This window comes from Platichthys flesus, chromosome 16 (assembly GCF_949316205.1).
Source record: "Platichthys flesus chromosome 16, fPlaFle2.1, whole genome shotgun sequence".
NCBI lineage: Eukaryota > Metazoa > Chordata > Actinopteri > Pleuronectiformes > Pleuronectidae > Platichthys > Platichthys flesus.
In genome coordinates this window covers 923,493-939,598 of record NC_084960.1, presented here as the reverse complement: position 1 = coordinate 939,598, position 16,106 = coordinate 923,493, and the positions used below count along the sequence as shown (strand labels likewise).

The 16,106-nt window shown below is 46.6% G+C and overlaps 3 protein-coding genes across 7 annotated transcripts in view; 1 reads left to right on the top strand and 2 right to left on the bottom strand.

The window, feature by feature from the left end:
- Positions 1-596: 596 nt before the first annotated feature.
- On the bottom strand, positions 597-4,542 carry si:ch211-237i5.4 (insulin-like growth factor-binding protein complex acid labile subunit). Its single transcript, XM_062408593.1, has 6 exons — positions 4,427-4,542; positions 3,556-3,925; positions 3,332-3,477; positions 2,926-3,094; positions 1,970-2,132; positions 597-1,593 (listed from the first exon to the last, which is right to left on the bottom strand). Exons 2-6 carry the CDS (start codon positions 3,850-3,852, stop codon positions 1,286-1,288), a joined length of 1,083 nt encoding a protein of 360 aa, XP_062264577.1. The 5' UTR covers positions 3,853-3,925; positions 4,427-4,542; the 3' UTR covers positions 597-1,285.
- A 728-nt stretch (positions 4,543-5,270) lies between these two features.
- Positions 5,271-9,408, top strand: pex12 (peroxisomal biogenesis factor 12). Of its 2 annotated transcripts, none has more exons than XM_062407556.1 (4): positions 5,271-5,515; positions 6,248-6,372; positions 7,011-7,546; positions 7,814-9,408. In XM_062407556.1, exons 2-4 carry the CDS (start codon positions 6,250-6,252, stop codon positions 8,238-8,240), a joined length of 1,086 nt encoding a protein of 361 aa, XP_062263540.1. In that variant the 5' UTR covers positions 5,271-5,515; positions 6,248-6,249; the 3' UTR covers positions 8,241-9,408. The 2 variants fall into 2 exon arrangements, with proteins under 2 accessions (XP_062263540.1, XP_062263539.1); XM_062407555.1 differs by having other exon boundaries at positions 6,245-6,372.
- The window catches only part of hdac5 (histone deacetylase 5), a 30,876-nt gene continuing 23,400 nt past the window's right edge, over positions 8,631-16,106 (bottom strand). For all 4 annotated transcript variants that reach the window (XM_062407554.1, XM_062407551.1, XM_062407553.1 and 1 more), the window contains 13 exons: positions 15,308-15,441; positions 14,757-14,877; positions 14,131-14,180; positions 13,936-14,043; positions 13,788-13,843; positions 13,586-13,673; positions 13,382-13,501; positions 13,161-13,258; positions 12,921-13,039; positions 12,701-12,834; positions 12,185-12,266; positions 11,910-12,090; positions 8,631-11,808 (listed from right to left, as the gene is read on the bottom strand). In XM_062407554.1, coding sequence (XP_062263538.1) covers positions 11,769-11,808; positions 11,910-12,090; positions 12,185-12,266; positions 12,701-12,834; positions 12,921-13,039; positions 13,161-13,258; positions 13,382-13,501; positions 13,586-13,673; positions 13,788-13,843; positions 13,936-14,043; positions 14,131-14,180; positions 14,757-14,877; positions 15,308-15,441 — 1,331 coding nt within the window. In that variant the 3' untranslated portion in view covers positions 8,631-11,768. The remainder of the gene's footprint in view (positions 11,809-11,909; positions 12,091-12,184; positions 12,267-12,700; positions 12,835-12,920; positions 13,040-13,160; positions 13,259-13,381; positions 13,502-13,585; positions 13,674-13,787; positions 13,844-13,935; positions 14,044-14,130; positions 14,181-14,756; positions 14,878-15,307; positions 15,442-16,106) is intronic.

The window sequence follows — 16,106 nt, the reverse complement described above, 5'->3', positions numbered from 1 at the left end:
TAAACCCGGTAGGAGATGGTGTTTTGTGGTGTTTTACAAAACATCATAAAAATGAGTTATATAAATCAACATACTGGGTTTATATATTATATTAGGCTTTGGACACAGGTCAGCCAAGGGAAGATAAGATAAGACTGAATATACCAAAGAGACGTGAGAGGTGTCAATCATCACGTCATTAGATTTGAAGTTTATAAGAGTTTTAGTGTTTACAATGGAGGTCGCCCCCCCCCCCCTCCTCCAGTTGCACTCTGGAGTAAATCTCCCTCTAATCCTCGTTGTTCCCGTCTGTTCTGCTCAGATTTAAAACCTGTTTATCTAAAAGAAGGACGCAGAGCACGTCAGCGATGACTCATGACGTGACCTTCCCTCCGACCTCTGCAAGAGGAACCCCCCCAAAAAGAAATACCATCATTATTTAGTCTATGGGAATAATTAAAGTGAAATATAATAATAATAGATTGAAATAAAGCAAGGAACAGAAAACCTGCTGTTCAGCTTCTGTTTAATTCTCTCTACACACAGATTTAAAAGATGTTTTCCATTCCAGCTGTAACCATCCCGACATCTGCCCCCCCCCCCCCCCCCCCCCCCCCCCCCCATCTGTCCAGCTCTAATCCACTGTGGTGTCCAGACACATGGTCTCTACTGAACCTCCGTCTCTTCTGGTGAATGTCTCTCTGACTGTCACAGGGTCAAAGTCCTTTGTTTTAAATCCACCAGAAGGAGAAGAGGACATGAGGATGAAGAGGGATCTCTTTCTTCTGGAGCAGGTCAAAGGTCAAGATAGAAAATAACAGTCTTATGTCACATGGAGTAAAACATTCAGCTGTTTGTTGAACTGCAAACATTCAAACTATTGAATATAATATAAAATATAAGCACAGGTAGACTCTGGAAGCTTATTAGAGCATTTCATCACAGGGTTGGTGATAAAGATTGATAATATTAATTTGAGCTCCAAACAAACTACCACGTTTTACTTTGAAAACCCTGTTTCAAAGTAAAACCATCTTTGTCCACGTTAGCTGCAGAACATCTGGTCTCCTCCACATGTAAACAGCTGAATCCTACAGAACTGAACAACATGATATACTCCATGTTGTGTCACCAGGTTCCTGTAAAGGGTCTGAGTTCCTGCCGGAACTTCCTGGAGAAAATGGAAACACAGAAACCATAACCCTAATTCACATAAAAGGTTCCATCTCTTTCACCGGGAAAAACGTAAGAAACGTCTACGCATTCTGACGGTGAAGACGGCAGCCATCTTGAACTGGCGCCGCTCTCAGGACGGTGGACTCTGGGTTTGAGTCTGTGACTCCGTGTCCCAGTTCTTCTCACGGTGACTCTTCCTGTTCCTCTCAGCCATGACCACGGCCGCCACCACGCTGACCAGCACGGTGACCGTGATGACGAGCACGGTGACGGTCTCCGCCATGCAGAGCCGGCTGTCCACCCAGGCCAGCGAGGCCCCGGCCAGCTGCGGCGGCTCCTGGCAGGTCACGTTCCGGTAGTCGTCGATGTGGAGGTGGCGAACGTAGAGGATCTTACTGAAGACGCGATGAAGCTCGCAGTCGCAGCTCCACGGGTTCCCTGAGGAAACAGATGTTGTGTTGACCAGGTCCTATTCAGCTGATTCAGTATTAACTGTTTCATGTCGCCCTTCAACTCCTGACACATCCAGAGGGCTCTTTATGTCAGAGCATGAGATAATATCATATATAAAGATCTGCAATAAAATCTTCCTTATGTGCGATTAAAATAAATATTTGTTTACTTAGTGGTAGAAGTAGAATAACGAGCAAGAAGCCATTTTATACCAGATTGATTTCATTTTCTAAAACGCACCAGAATGGTCCTGATTGTGATATTATACATTTTCCTGGTCCCCAGATGATGAATCCTGATGAAGTTAATAAGCCAGCACCACCATGGAGAGTGTCAGTGGACGGGATTCAAACCAACACACCTGACAGCTGGATGTGAGTGGCGGTGGTGTGCAGGCTGAGGAAGGTCTTGAACTTGAGGTGTTGCAGGTTGTTTCCCTCCAGAGCGAGAACGGCCAAACTGTAGAGGGGCGCTAGAGCGTCACTGTCGATCTGAGAGATGTTGTTGTAGCTCAGCTGGAGCACCTGCACGCAGACAGACAGGTCATCAGACCGACAGACAGACAGACAGACAGACAGACAGACAGGTCATCAGACAGACAGAGAGGCAGACAGACAGAGAGGCAGACAGACAGACAGGTCATCAGACCGACAGACAGACAGGCAGACAGACAGACAGACAGGTCATCAGACAGACAGAGAGGCAGACAGACAGACAGGTCATCAGACGACAGACAGACAGACAGACAGACAGACAGACAGACAGACAGACAGACAGACAGACAGACAGACAGGTCATCAGACAGACAGGTCATCAAACAGACAGACAGACAGACAGACAGACAGGTCATCAGACAGACAGACAGGTCATCAGACCGACAGACAGACAGACAGACAGACAGACAGACAGACATACAGACAGGTCATCAGACCGACAGACAGGTCATCAGACCGACAGACAGGTCATCAGACCGACAGACAGACAGACAGACAGACAGACAGACAGACAGACAGACAGACAGACAGACAGGTCATCAGACCGACAGACAGACAGACAGACAGACAGACAGACAGGTCATCAGACAGACAGAGAGGCAGACAGACAGAGAGGCAGACAGACAGACAGGTCATCAGACAGACAGACAGACAGACAGACAGACAGACAGACAGACAGACAGACAGACAGGTCATCAGACCGACAGACAGGTCATCAGACCGACAGACAGACAGACAGACAGACAGACAGACAGACAGGTCATCAGACAGACAGACAGACAGACAGACAGACAGACAGACAGACAGACAGACAGTTGTGCACCTCCAGTCCAGGCAGCATGTCCAGGCTCCCCCGCTGCAGCCCACTCAGTCTGTTGTGGTGCAGGTGGAGCTGCCTGAGCCTGGACAGACCTCTGAACACACCAGGACCCACAGACACCAGCTGGTTATAGCTCAGGTCCAGTTTCTCCATGTTGTCCAGATATGCCAGGCTGGGGGGGACAGACAGACAGGTGTCAGACATACAGGTGTCAGACAGACAGATGAAGACAGACAGGTGTCAGACAGACAGGTGAAGACAGACAGGTGTCAGACAGACAGGTGAAGACAGAAAGGTGAAGACAGACAGGTGAAGACAGAAAGGTGAAGACATACAGACGTCAGACAGACAGGTGTCAGACAGACAGGTGAAGACAGACAGATGAAGACAGGTACGGACAGACAGGTACCTGTGTCCAGATAAGTAACATAAGTTGTTGTGATCCAGTCGAAGTTCTCTGAGCGCAGACAGACTGGTGGAGAAGTCGACTGGGAGCAACGTCAACTGGTTCCAACTGAGATCCAACTTCTCCATGAAGGACAAAGAGAGAAAGGCCTGTGGAGAAAGACTGATGGTTAAAATGCTCCTTGAATCCTGGAGATCACAGCCTGAGGAAGAGGAGCCGGTGGTCACCTGTGGTTGAATGACTTGAATCTGACTGCTGCTCATCACCAGGACCTTCAGCGACCACAGGCCAGTGAAGACCTGAGAGCTGATCTCAGTCAGGTTGTTCCCTCCCAGCTCCAGCAGCAAGGTTCCGTGAGGGAGGCCCAGAGGAACGTGTTCGAATCCACGTGCACGGCAGTCCACCAGGTCGGCGCGCTCGTAACAAGCACAGAGGGGGGGGCACGAGTGTGAGCACCTGACGGGGTGAGAGGCTGAAAGGAGGAGGAGAAGGAGGAGAGGGGGCGGGATTAGGAGGAGACACATCTCGTCTGAAGGCGGCCTGGTCACTGGAGCTGGACGTGGCTCGGTGGTTTGATTCTGCTGTCGTCGGTCGGGACTGGAAATTAAAAAGCAGAGTTTAGAGTTTTACATTTAACTCAGAGGTCGTGGATCCAATAAATACTTAAAGGTGCAGTCATTGTCTGTATGTATCTTTCATGTCCACTTGGGGGCAGTGGAGCAACCTCGATCATAAACATCGACCAATCAGGAAAGTAAACACCACATAACCATCTCTGACTGACGTTCCCTCTCCTTTTTGCTTCCTATCCTAAAATATCCTGATGTTAGTGTATGAGACATAAATAAAGACTTTAGTTGTCATCACACTGATCACATAACCTCTGATGTACCTTCTACAATAAGATCTCTATTTATTTTATCTATTTTTACTATTGCTCTGTCCTCATCATCTCATTCAAATCTAATGACATAATCCCAAGAGCAGCAGATTCAATTTAGTGAACATCTCTAATGACTCTGTATCACATCATTTAAATGGATAAAAGAAAAGAAGATGATTTCTACTCTAACAACAGAGAAAATAAAGATGACTCACCTCTGCTGTCGATGAGGAACCCAAACGTCTCCATTCTGGATCTTCAACTTCTACACGTCCACTGACCTCACTGGTTCACTCGACACAGACAGAGAGGATGGAGGGAGAGGGAGAAGGAGAGAGGGAGAGAGAGGGAGAGAGAGAGAGAGAGAGAGAGAGAGAGAGAGAGAGAGAGAGAGGTGGAGGGAGAGACAGATGATGGAGAGACAGATGATGGAGACGTCCGCTGCCGTCAGCTTTGCTCATTAATCCTTTAATCCACTGAAATCACTGAATATTTCGTCTCATGCATTAAACTCTGGAAGCTCCTCCATCATGTTTCCATCACGTTTTGGTTTTTGTGCCACAGACTTAAATATTATATAACGTCTGTTTGTGTTCAGAGTCTCATGGACATATCACACATTCACATGTTTACTGACATGCGAGCTGAGATGTAAAAAGAACTCCACAGGTTATTATTACTGTTTTTCAATATTTTAATAGAAAATTTAAAAAATAGGACAAAGATTAAACCTTCATGCATCACAACAGATAAAAGAGTAGGAATCAACCAGCATTAACATAGTGGTAAATAATATAATCTAAATTATACATAATGAATAACAATATATTTCCATCATATTAGGAATAAGGTGAAAGTTTATGCTCTAGATATCATTTTACTTCTGTTATTTAGCTGTTTTTATGTCTTTGATTTAATCTGAATCTGTGATTTCTGTTTTTCAGCTGATTTCTTTACATTTTCCTTCATTTTCTTTGTTTATTTTACATTTGAACTTTTTATCATGAATTTACATCAGAGGTGTTACGTCACGAGCGACGTGCCGCTGCGTCATGACGTCCAACACCTGAAGGCGGAAGTGTTGCCTGCTGTGAATGAACGTGAGAACATGTGGAAGAGAAGAGAAACAGAAGAAGAAGAGAGAAAGATGATAAACAAGGAAACAAGACACATGACGTCCTGCTAACAAGCTAACAGCTGCTAACAGCAGCTAACAGCAGCTAACAGGCTAGCAGCTGTTTACAGCAGCTAACGAGCTAACCAGCTAGCAGGTGCTAGCAGCAGCTCCCCAGCAGCAGAGGAAGGTTCGTGCTCCTCCAGCGTTTTATCATGTTTAACAAAGATCTTCATTATAATTGAGACGAGCTCGTCTTGTGGCTCAGAGGCCACAGACTGTGAGCGTGTGAAGTGAAGCGTCTGTTAAACCAAGTTTCTCTCAGCGAGCTTTGAAATGTTTCCATGAGACTGACAAGTCCTGAGCCTCAGGATCCAGGTCTCTGCTGTTATATGTTTAACATGTTATATGTTCAACGTGTTGTATGTTTAACATGTTATATGTTCAACGTGTTATATGTTTAACGTGTTATATATTCAACGTGTTATATATTCAACGTGTTATATGTTTAACCTGTTATATGTTTAACATGTTGTTGACCTGCTGAGTGTTTGAACTTTGACCCTGACGCACACGTCACTTCTCTCTGAGGCTCAAATGGCATCAGAAATGTTTTTTTAATAACAAGTCCAGTTTGTCTTTATAGATTTCTTCCAGTCGATATTAAATTCAGTTTGTTTAACACATTTCAAAAGTAAAAAGCAACATCTAATAGAAACTGATTTTTTAAATGTGTGCAGTTGGACTCTGATCGTTCAGTAACATGATCAATTCTGGGGAGTGTAATGTTTTAACTGTATAAACAGTTTGCTAAACAGCTATTCATTAAGTGATTGTGATGCTTCTGAATATATATATATATATATAATATCTAGATAATACTTGTGTGTATGAAACCTCTTGTGTTGTGACTGTGCAGCAGCCATGGCTCAGGCCGGAGCTCACCTGACGTCCACCGCCGGGATCGAGCAGCCGTCCATCTTCGAGGTCGTGGCGCAGGAGACTCTGATGGACGCTCTCAAACCTGCACTGAGACACGCCCTCAAGGTGAGTGGTTCACTGGTCTCTAAGCCCCGCCTGCAAACACTGTTGTCCAATCACAGCTTGCCACTGTCCCTGTGCACCTCGGATACTCAGGTTCTGTTCTGTGATCAGGGAGCAGCTCAGAACTGGAGGTTCCAGCTTTTACAAAACCAGAGATTCTGAACTTTAAAGAACGAATTAAACAGTTTATACAGTTTATAAAGTTTCACTTCTTCATCGATCATCAACTTCTCATCTCATCTCATTTTCGTCCGCTTATCCGGGGTCGGGTCGCGGGGGGAGCACCTCAAGCAGGGGGCCCCAGACTTCCCTTTCCCGGGCCACATTGACCAGCTCTGACGGGGGGATCCCGAGGCGTTCCCAGGCCAGTGTTGAGATATAATCTCTCCACCTAGTCCTGGGTCTTCCCCGAGGTCTCCTCCCCATCATCAACTTGTTGAGTTGTTTTAATCTCAGCTTCAGAATCATCAGGTGGCCGTTGAGTCTCAGTCAAGTTCAAGGATCTATTATTTAAAAAGTGATTATCATTTCATCTGTTGTTATGGAAAGTGTTTGAAAGGTGCAGCAGCATGAACACAGTAAAGTGGGTCAGTGTTTTGTTTTCATGCTTTAACTGACCACCTGGTGCTGTTGGTCCTCAGGTCCTGGCAGAGTGCAGCCCGGCTCGGTTCGGCGTCCTGTGGCGGCGCTTTGATGAGCTGTACCTGCTGCTGGACCTCCTCCTCCAGAACCACTTCCTGTCCCACTGCAGCGCCTCCTTCTCTGAGAACTTCTACGGCCTGAAACGGGTTTCAGGTGGGCGGGGCTTTCCTGTCCGCCTGGGGCTGCACAGGAAGTCGCACTGGCGATCGCTTCTCCTTCTGTGTCTGGTGCCGTACCTGCGGGCCAAGCTGGAGGCCACGCTGGAGAAGCAGAGGGACGAGGAGGACTTCTCCATCCAGCTGGCGCGCTCCAGGGGCCGGAGGCTGTACCGGGCGGCGGTGGCAGCTTACCCGTACGTCAGCTCAGCCTGGCAAGCCTGGGTGTTCTGCCAGCAGCTGCTCTTTGTCTTCGGAGTCTCTAAGACCCATAGTCCTCTGCTGTGGTTAGCCAGGGTGAGACTGGCACGACTCAACGCCCAAGATGTCAGAGACATGGAGCTGAAGAGCGGTGACACCACCGACCTCACGGACAAGAGGTAGATCCCTTTAATCAATCTCTCTCTCTCTCTATGAATCAAATCATGCAAACATGATTTGATTCATGCTTTAATTGAATCCACTGAAAAGATCCATGAAATCGTGTGGAATAGTTCATTAGTGTGTGTTTGTGTGGGTGTGTGTGTGTGTGGTCAATTAACTGACTGGGAACAATCATCACAAAAGTTCCGGATAAGAAGTTTTTTCTTGAATGAATTTCAGTCTTAAATCCAACAACCCACAATGCATTGCTCTTCTGTTGGCAGCCTGGTGATGAGGGCGTGGTGGGTGATGTCACAGGCAGCGAGGGGCGTGGCCCTCTCCCTCTCCACCTCCCTGTCCATGGGCGTCTTCTTCCTGCAGTTCCTGGAGTGGTGGTACTCCTCCGACAACCAGAGCACCGTGAAAACACTCACCTCCCTGCCTGCTCCTCCGCCCCCCCTCCACCTGCAGGAGGAGGCTCCATCGCTCCCGGTGAAGCTCAGTGAAGGAGCTCCTCCGGGCTCCGGCAGCAGGAGCTGTCGTCTTTGCCGAAGACTCTGCACCAACTCCACGGTGCTGTCGACCTCGGGCTTCGTGTTCTGTTACCGCTGCGTCTACATGTACGTGAAGGCAAAGCGCCGCTGCCCGGTCACTGGGTTTCCCACCGAGCTGCAGCACCTCATCAAGATCTACTCACCGGAGAGCGGCTGACGGGTTTCTGGCTCTAAAGGGAACCACGCACTTTAAAACAACACTGAGCAGCTGATGACGAGTTCTCGAGCTGCAGGGAGAAGAACAATGTTTTCACTTTGGACACAATGGACTCTTTTCTGTCAGGGATGTGAGCAGATTTAGATTTGAAGCCTAAATTCTATTAAATACTAAATATTAAATCTAATAAAAAATTTGTCAGATATAGTGATTCCAGATCTGCTGAGTTAGCAAGGAGCTAACAGTCTGCTAGCTGTAACATCATATTTAGAAAACAGACATTCATTTGTCTTATCTGAAAAAGGCAAGAAAGGAAATAAAATCATTCGACCAGAATATTGATCTATATCCATAACAATCAGCCATGTGAAACACTGAGGGAACTGAAACATCAGTGAATTGCTTTATTGAGTTTCCAGACAAGTTCAACAACAGGCCCACTTTTAAAAAAAACAAAGGAACAGAATCAGGAGAAACGTCACAACATTACAGTGAGACTAATAAAAAAGGGCTTCGTCAAAACGTCCACAAGCCTGAAATGAAACCGAAGAGTCACGAGAGTCACTTTCCCTTTTCAAGCTCCTGCAACACCGAGGACGAGGGGAAGAGGGCTGAAAGCTCGAAAAGGGGACAAATATAATCATCAATAATAGTCACAGTAATAGATTGCTCGAATAGCGTGTATTGCACATGTGTACACGTATATATGCACGTTTATATACATGTGAGTCAGAAAGAATTAAACACGTATCGTCGCAACAGGAAAGGATCTGGATTTAACAGCACAGACGAAGAAGAGTCAGGAATGTGCTTGTGATCAGCTCCGACAGGAACTGATTCAAACTGTCAGTCTGTCACGGGGGGGGGGGGGGGGTCTCCCTTCAGGGACAAAGGGAGGACAAACAGACGAGGGGACAGCTCCGACCTCTCAACCAATCACAGCAGGACACTACATGTACACCACAGTATCAAACATATCAAGAAATGTACAGTAGGAACTCGTGTAGCAAAAAGTGAGTCTGTGTGTGTGTTTGTGTGCGACAGTAAAGCTGTGCAGCCTCTGGACTGGGGAAGTGACCGACAACACAAACCATCACACTGTGTCAACACCACTCACATTGTGTTGCTTTAAATGTTCAGAGCCTGTGATAAAACCTCACTCCACAAACTGTGTGTGTGTGTGTGTCCTCCAGCTGCCACCAAATCTGAACAGTAACAGTTCACCTCTTGTGTTTGTCGCACTCAGGACATATATTGTGTTGCTCTTTGACAGAAGTAGTTGTGCGACGACAGGAAACACACGTCACCGGTCACCACATGAAACAGACGTGAGGATCACACTGTGCGTCTTGATGCTCTCAGTGTGTTATAAACTTGTGTAGTGTTTTAAACAGTTGTGTTGTTTTTCAGTGGTGTGAATATAATTACATAATTTTACCAACTTTTCCAATTAATTTAACAGTTGTGATTATAACTTTTTAAATGATCCATCAGTTATAATTTTAAAAGCTTGAGGGGTCACAAGATGAAACTAATCAATAGTAGTATTAACTTTTTATCCATTACTGTTTTATATTAAAAATAAAAAATAAATATTCATGGATATGTGCAAGTAAAACATTGTGGAAGAAGGCACAACTAAATTAATTAAACCGCCGCCAGACACAAACAGGAAAGTAATGACATTTGAACTTTTAAATGTCTTTTCTTTTTGGCATTTTTGCTGTTTCCACGTGTGGAAATTGAAAATACACTAAATTAATTTATGTCCTTCCGACAAAACATAATCAGACGGTTCTCCTCTTTAAAGCTGCAGTGCAGAACATGTCTCCCCCTTTAGGCAGTAGCAGTAATTACACCAGCTCTACTAAACACAGGGATTTTAGCAGTTCCAAATTATTCAGGTCGAGGAAATGCAATAAGTAAACAAGCTTAATAGTGTTATTAGTCTTTTAGTGTAGATTAAAAAGATTGATGGATTCACATGTTGAACACATGTTGCTCAGTGATATCTCAGTTCAGACCCTCGGTCCAGGAGGTCGAAGGTCACTCCTCAGCTCTCTCCCTGTTACTGGACCTCTTTACCCAATCATGACCTCTGACCTCATCACCCTGCCTGCTCCCTGCCTGGTCCTGGACCTGCCTGAGGAACTGACCGTCACTGTTCACCAACAACAACATCAACATCAACCACCTTAACAACAGCCAGCGTCTGTAAAACACACAAAGAGACACACACAGGTGCCGACCCGAAGACTTCAGTGCTTAGTTCCTGTCAAACAGCTAAAACATCAAATCTCCAAATAGAATATATTCATAGATCCAATCTGATTGGATACAACACTGTTTACATAAATATATATGTGTATGTGCATGTGTTTGTATATACATACATATATATGTATATAATAGTGTATGCATATTGTGTTTAATATTAATTTAGCTTTTTTATACAAAAAAGTATTTTTTATACACATGTGTATGTACAGTTTTAGAAAAGTGACCACACTGAGTCTGCTGTGACGCAACAGGGCAGAACGGTATTTACATCAAACGATCATCTTACAATTTCAGGTGTGGGGGGGGGGGTAGAGACACGGCTGAAGTTAACGTGATGTGACTAAAACTCTGAATTCTGCTAAAACTGAGCTGATCCTGAGACACTTTCACCAGATTCCATCCAAGTCTGATTGAATATTATGGTTTATATAAATATTAATATTCAATGAAGATCTTCAGTGGATGTTTCTAGTGTAACGATGGCTTCAGAGGCTCCTCCCCCTCAGACACAAATCAAAGTCTGATGGAACATCGGACGTGAACATCATCAGGTTGAAATACAAATCTTAGCAGCTTGGATTCATCTCTGAATCATCTGGTTTCTCTCTCTCTCCGTCCTGGTTGTTAAATAGTGACACAAGAACAAATTAAGGCATCAAGATGAAGAAACAAAGACTCACAACTGGACAGATTGAAAATGAACTGTGTGAAACAACAGCAGTGTGTGTGTGTGTTTGTGTTTGTGAGTCTGGATTGGCTGGTTGGTTTGCTGAGGTGCTGCGGTGGTGGTGCGGTTTGTGGAAAACAAGGCACCTAGTTCCTCCTCCTCCTTTGCTCATTGAATAATCGCTCCTCCTCCTCCACCCGCGTCCCTCTGGTGCAGCGTCAGACTCACAAGAAGACAAGTCGTCAGCCTGGAGTCCTGTTGGGATTCAAACTACGGTTTCCCCCGATGAGTGAAGGGTGGAGGGGAGGGGTTCAGTGGTGCTGTGTGCAGGTCCTGCTGCCACTCCCCTCCTCGGGCTTCCATCGGAGATGCTAACAAATCGTCTGCTCCTCCTGGAGCTGATGAACCCCCCCGTCTCCGTAATGTTCTCCTCAGTCTATCAGAGTCCTCCTCAACAGCACAATTCCACTGTGTGTGTGTGCCAACACAAACTCCAAGGAGGAAGAAGAAAAGGAAGAGGAAGAGGAGGTGCTAGAAGGAGGTGAATATCGAGTTCTGTGCGCTTCCGCTTTAAGCTCCTCCTACAACACAGGCTCTTCTTCCATTGGCTCCTCTGTGGACCTGTGGGCGGTGCACAACACAACGTTAAACACACCCATGTACATCAGAGGTAATGAAGCTTTCACGAAGCTACATAGCGTTAGCATCGGTCCACTGCTCACCTGCTGGTTCCCGAGTTCCCAGGACCGGAGCCGGGCTGCTCCACGTCCACACTGAGCGACGCCATGGCGCTGACCGTTTCTGCCTCGTCCTTCTCTGATTGGCCCTGAGCCCCAAGTGGGCCGTCCAGTAGCGAGTGGCCACTGGTCTGAGACAAACTCTGAAGACAAGGCCAGTGTTTGTCTGGGGGGACAGAGACACACACAGGGACAGAGGATCAGGACCTTCTTCTCCTCATCGTGTGTATTTACTGAATCTTTGTGTGTGGGCGTCTCACTCTGGATCTCTATCACCCGCTCCAGAGAGGCACAGGCTTTTGGACACGGCGTCTCTTGAGGCCACGGACACTCAGAGTCACACTGATGGAGACAGAGTTGTGTGAACAGTGTGTGACATGGACCCACAGATTGAAAACACATCCCACAAACATGAACCAGGAGAGAGGACACAGAGTTTGTTTTAATTTGTGGCTGAAGGAGAGTGGAGCCCTCTACTGGCCGGCTGACCCTCAACTCCTTCAAAGTATCAGTTTAAACACATGAGATGCAAATCCTGGTCTAATTAGTGATTGTAAAAGATCCAGCTGCTTCTTTAGCTTTATGCTAAGCTAACTACAACCTGCTAGTGAAGCTAAGAAGAAAGTTATATGTTGAACTTTTCCGTTAACTTTCAAATGTCTTATTAGTTATAAACCCCATGTCCTCAGTCACTGGTCCCCACAGAGCGACTTCTAGTCCATACGGTTCAAATTTAAATATGAATAACTATGAATATCGATGCTGGTCTGACTCACCGCGTCTCCCACCAGCGCAGACACACACGACTCCGATGCGTCACAGATGGCGGTGAGGTCATGACCACCCTCCAGCGCCATGACAACCCGCCCCCCCGCCAGACCCATCAGCATCTGCGTGAGCTGACCGAAACCTATCAACACACACCGGTCACTGTTCAGAGACACCGACTCACAACCTGACACTCACACACAACCTGGTTAGCAGGGTGGTACTCACACTTGGCGGAAACGTTGTAGCCCCCCAGAGGAGACTGGTGACCCTCCACTGCATCGAAGCCTGCAGACACCAGGACCACATCTGGGCTGAACTGCTGGGCAATGGGCATCACCACAGTCCTACACACAGACACACACACACGCACACAAACAAGCCTTGATGTTCCTTCCTTGAGGTTCGTACACAACATGAAGCAACTCTTCTCTCAACTCTGAGCACAGGAGGTGAAAGCAGGTTTACCTGAAGGCCGTCAGGTACTCCACATCACCCATAGGGGGCTCCACTCCTCCAGTCCATGCTATGTTGACATTAAAACCAACACCTGCACCTGATCCCACCTGCAGGGGGAGACAGAGACGTCCTCAACACCAGAGAAGCACCAATTCTGACACATACAGTGTGTGTGTGTGCGTGTGTGTGTGTGTGTGTGTGTGTGTGTGCGTGTGTGTGCGTGTGTGTACCTCTTCAGGAGCTCCACTGCCAGGGAAGAAGTTTCCGTTGTCGTACCGATGGAGGGAGATGTAGAGGACGCTGGGGTCGCTGTAGAAGGCCTGCTGTGTGCCATTACCGTGGTGAATGTCCTGCAGCGACAGAAAGAAGGTCAGTGGAATACTATGATACAGACATGTGTGTGTGTCTGTATGTGTGTGTGTGTGGCTACTCACCCAGTCCACAATAAGGATCTTGCCCACTCCTAGTTTCTGTTGCAGCAGCTTGGCGGTGATAGCAACAGAATTAAAGAAACAAAAGCCCCTGTTCACACACACACACACACACACACACACAAATGGGTGCTCGTTAGTCATCACCAGGACGTTCAGTATCCAGTCTTTAGTTGTGTATCAGTGACTCTGTGGCTGCACTCACATGGCGGTGGATTCCTCGGCGTGGTGGCCTGGCGGTCGCACCACTGCGAAGCCGTTCTGGTTCAAACACAAACAGAGAGAAGGAGGAGTCAGCAGGAGGTTTATCTTCACAAGGGCGTGTTCACGTGTGATTATTTTCAGTTTGTTACCTTCAGCTCGCCTGCCGCCACTCTGAAGGCCAGCTCGATGACCGAGCCCACCGCCATGCGGACCGCGGCCGACGAGTGCATCTCGTTCCACACCGTGTCGCTGTCCACCTGAAGGGGGCAGCACAGAGCTCAGTCTGGGGCTTCACACCAACAGACTATATACAGACCACAGTGTAGAAACAGATCATCTCTCACCCCGATGCCTCCACAGGGAAGAACAGCGTACATCTTCTGGCTGATTGGACCTGAAACAACCAATCAGCAGAGGAAACAGACACGTTACAGACACGTTACTGACACGTTACAGACATGTAACTGACACGTTACTGACATGTTACAGACACGTTACAGACACGCTACTGACACGCTACTGACACGCTACAGACACGCTACAGACACGCTACAGACACGTTACAGACACGTTACAGACACATTACAGACACGTTACAGACACGCTACAGACACGTTACAGACACGTTACAGACACGTTACAGACACGTTACTGACACATTACAGACTGGATACAGACACGTTACAGACACTGTGAGCCTGAGGAGGAATCACAGAGAATGTTGATGTTGGATAGAAACACACACGTATCACAAATACCACATCAACACATTACTGCAATAAAACATATAATGTCAGTAAATTTATTTTTTCATATACAAATAAAACTTTCTGCATCTAACGAAGACGAGAGAGAGACGGACAGACACAGACAGACAGACAGACAGACAGACAGACAGACAGACAGACAGACAGACAGACAGACAGACAGACAGACAGACAGACAGAGTGACAGACAGACAGACAGCTACCCAGCAGTTTCTTGTGGTCCAGTTTATGTCGATTGAGTGGACTGGTTCCATAGAGCAGAGTGTGGAACTCTGAATGAACGGACTGGATCTCATCCAGAGACGCTTTACGCCCACGAATCCTCTGCTCACACACATACACACATGCACACACGCGCACACGCACACGCACACACACACACACACACACACACACACACACACACACACACACACACACACACACACACACACACACACACACACACACTGGGTAAGGGCTTTGCATTTCTTAATTTGGACATTAGAATTTGTTTACAGTGAATGATTACAGTAAACTACCCTGAAGGTTTCTCTGGAAGGTGAATGTTGTAAAGTGTTGCATGCTGGGATACCTCATAGTTACAATACAGTAATGTGGGTGTCGCTCTGCTGTGAGTACAAAGTTCACAGCAGATCTTTGACTTCTGTACGTTAGTGACACGTGGACTTGCTTCAGGGTTAACGTTAGGAAATGTATTATTTTCACATCACATCTGCTAAAAGTGTGTGTGTGTGTGTGTGTGTGTGTGTACCTCGCAGCGGTTCAGCAGGCCTGTCTCCTGCAGTCTGGACCAGATGCTCTGAACTCTCCCAGCATGCTCTGGGTGGATGTGAGCATTGCCACACACACACTGATGCTTCAACATCAGACTGTCGTATACAAGGCCTGGAAGGACAGTGGGAGACGGACAGATGTGAGAACCACGTCTCCTCAAAGCAAACACCCACAAGACCTGGGCAGGAAACCAGCGAAGACCAGTGACCAGCTGAATATAAATTAATATATGTAATGATAAATTATCAGCTTCAATTTACCCAGACAACATAAATGAGTATTAATGATCCTTCATGATGTTTTGCAGTAACAAGTGATCTCCACAAGATGACAGTATGTACACGTGCAGTAAGTGGCCACATGACTTCTGATAAACACACTTCAATGAGAGGAGACTTGTCCCAACCATCACATCACACAATCCAGTGAGTGTGAAGGTTGTGTGTCGGTCCTGTGATTCCCTGCTAACATGTCCAGGAGGCTCCAGTAGAAAATGGATGGATGAAATTTGCATGTGTTGCATTTGGGATCTCATGTTTTAAGTTTTGTTGCTGAGCAGGTTCATGTGCTTCCATGCAGTCGTGTCAACCTGGGACCTCAGGAGAGTTTCTAACGTGTTGTAGGTTCAGTGACATGAAGAACTGAGGCTGTTTCAAGAGCAAAGACAGGAACTACCCGTTATTAGTATAGTGTTCCTAACAATGTGCTCATTGAGTGTGTTTTCCTTCACTGTCTCCGTCATGTGTTTAACATGTTACTGCTTATTTACCAGGATT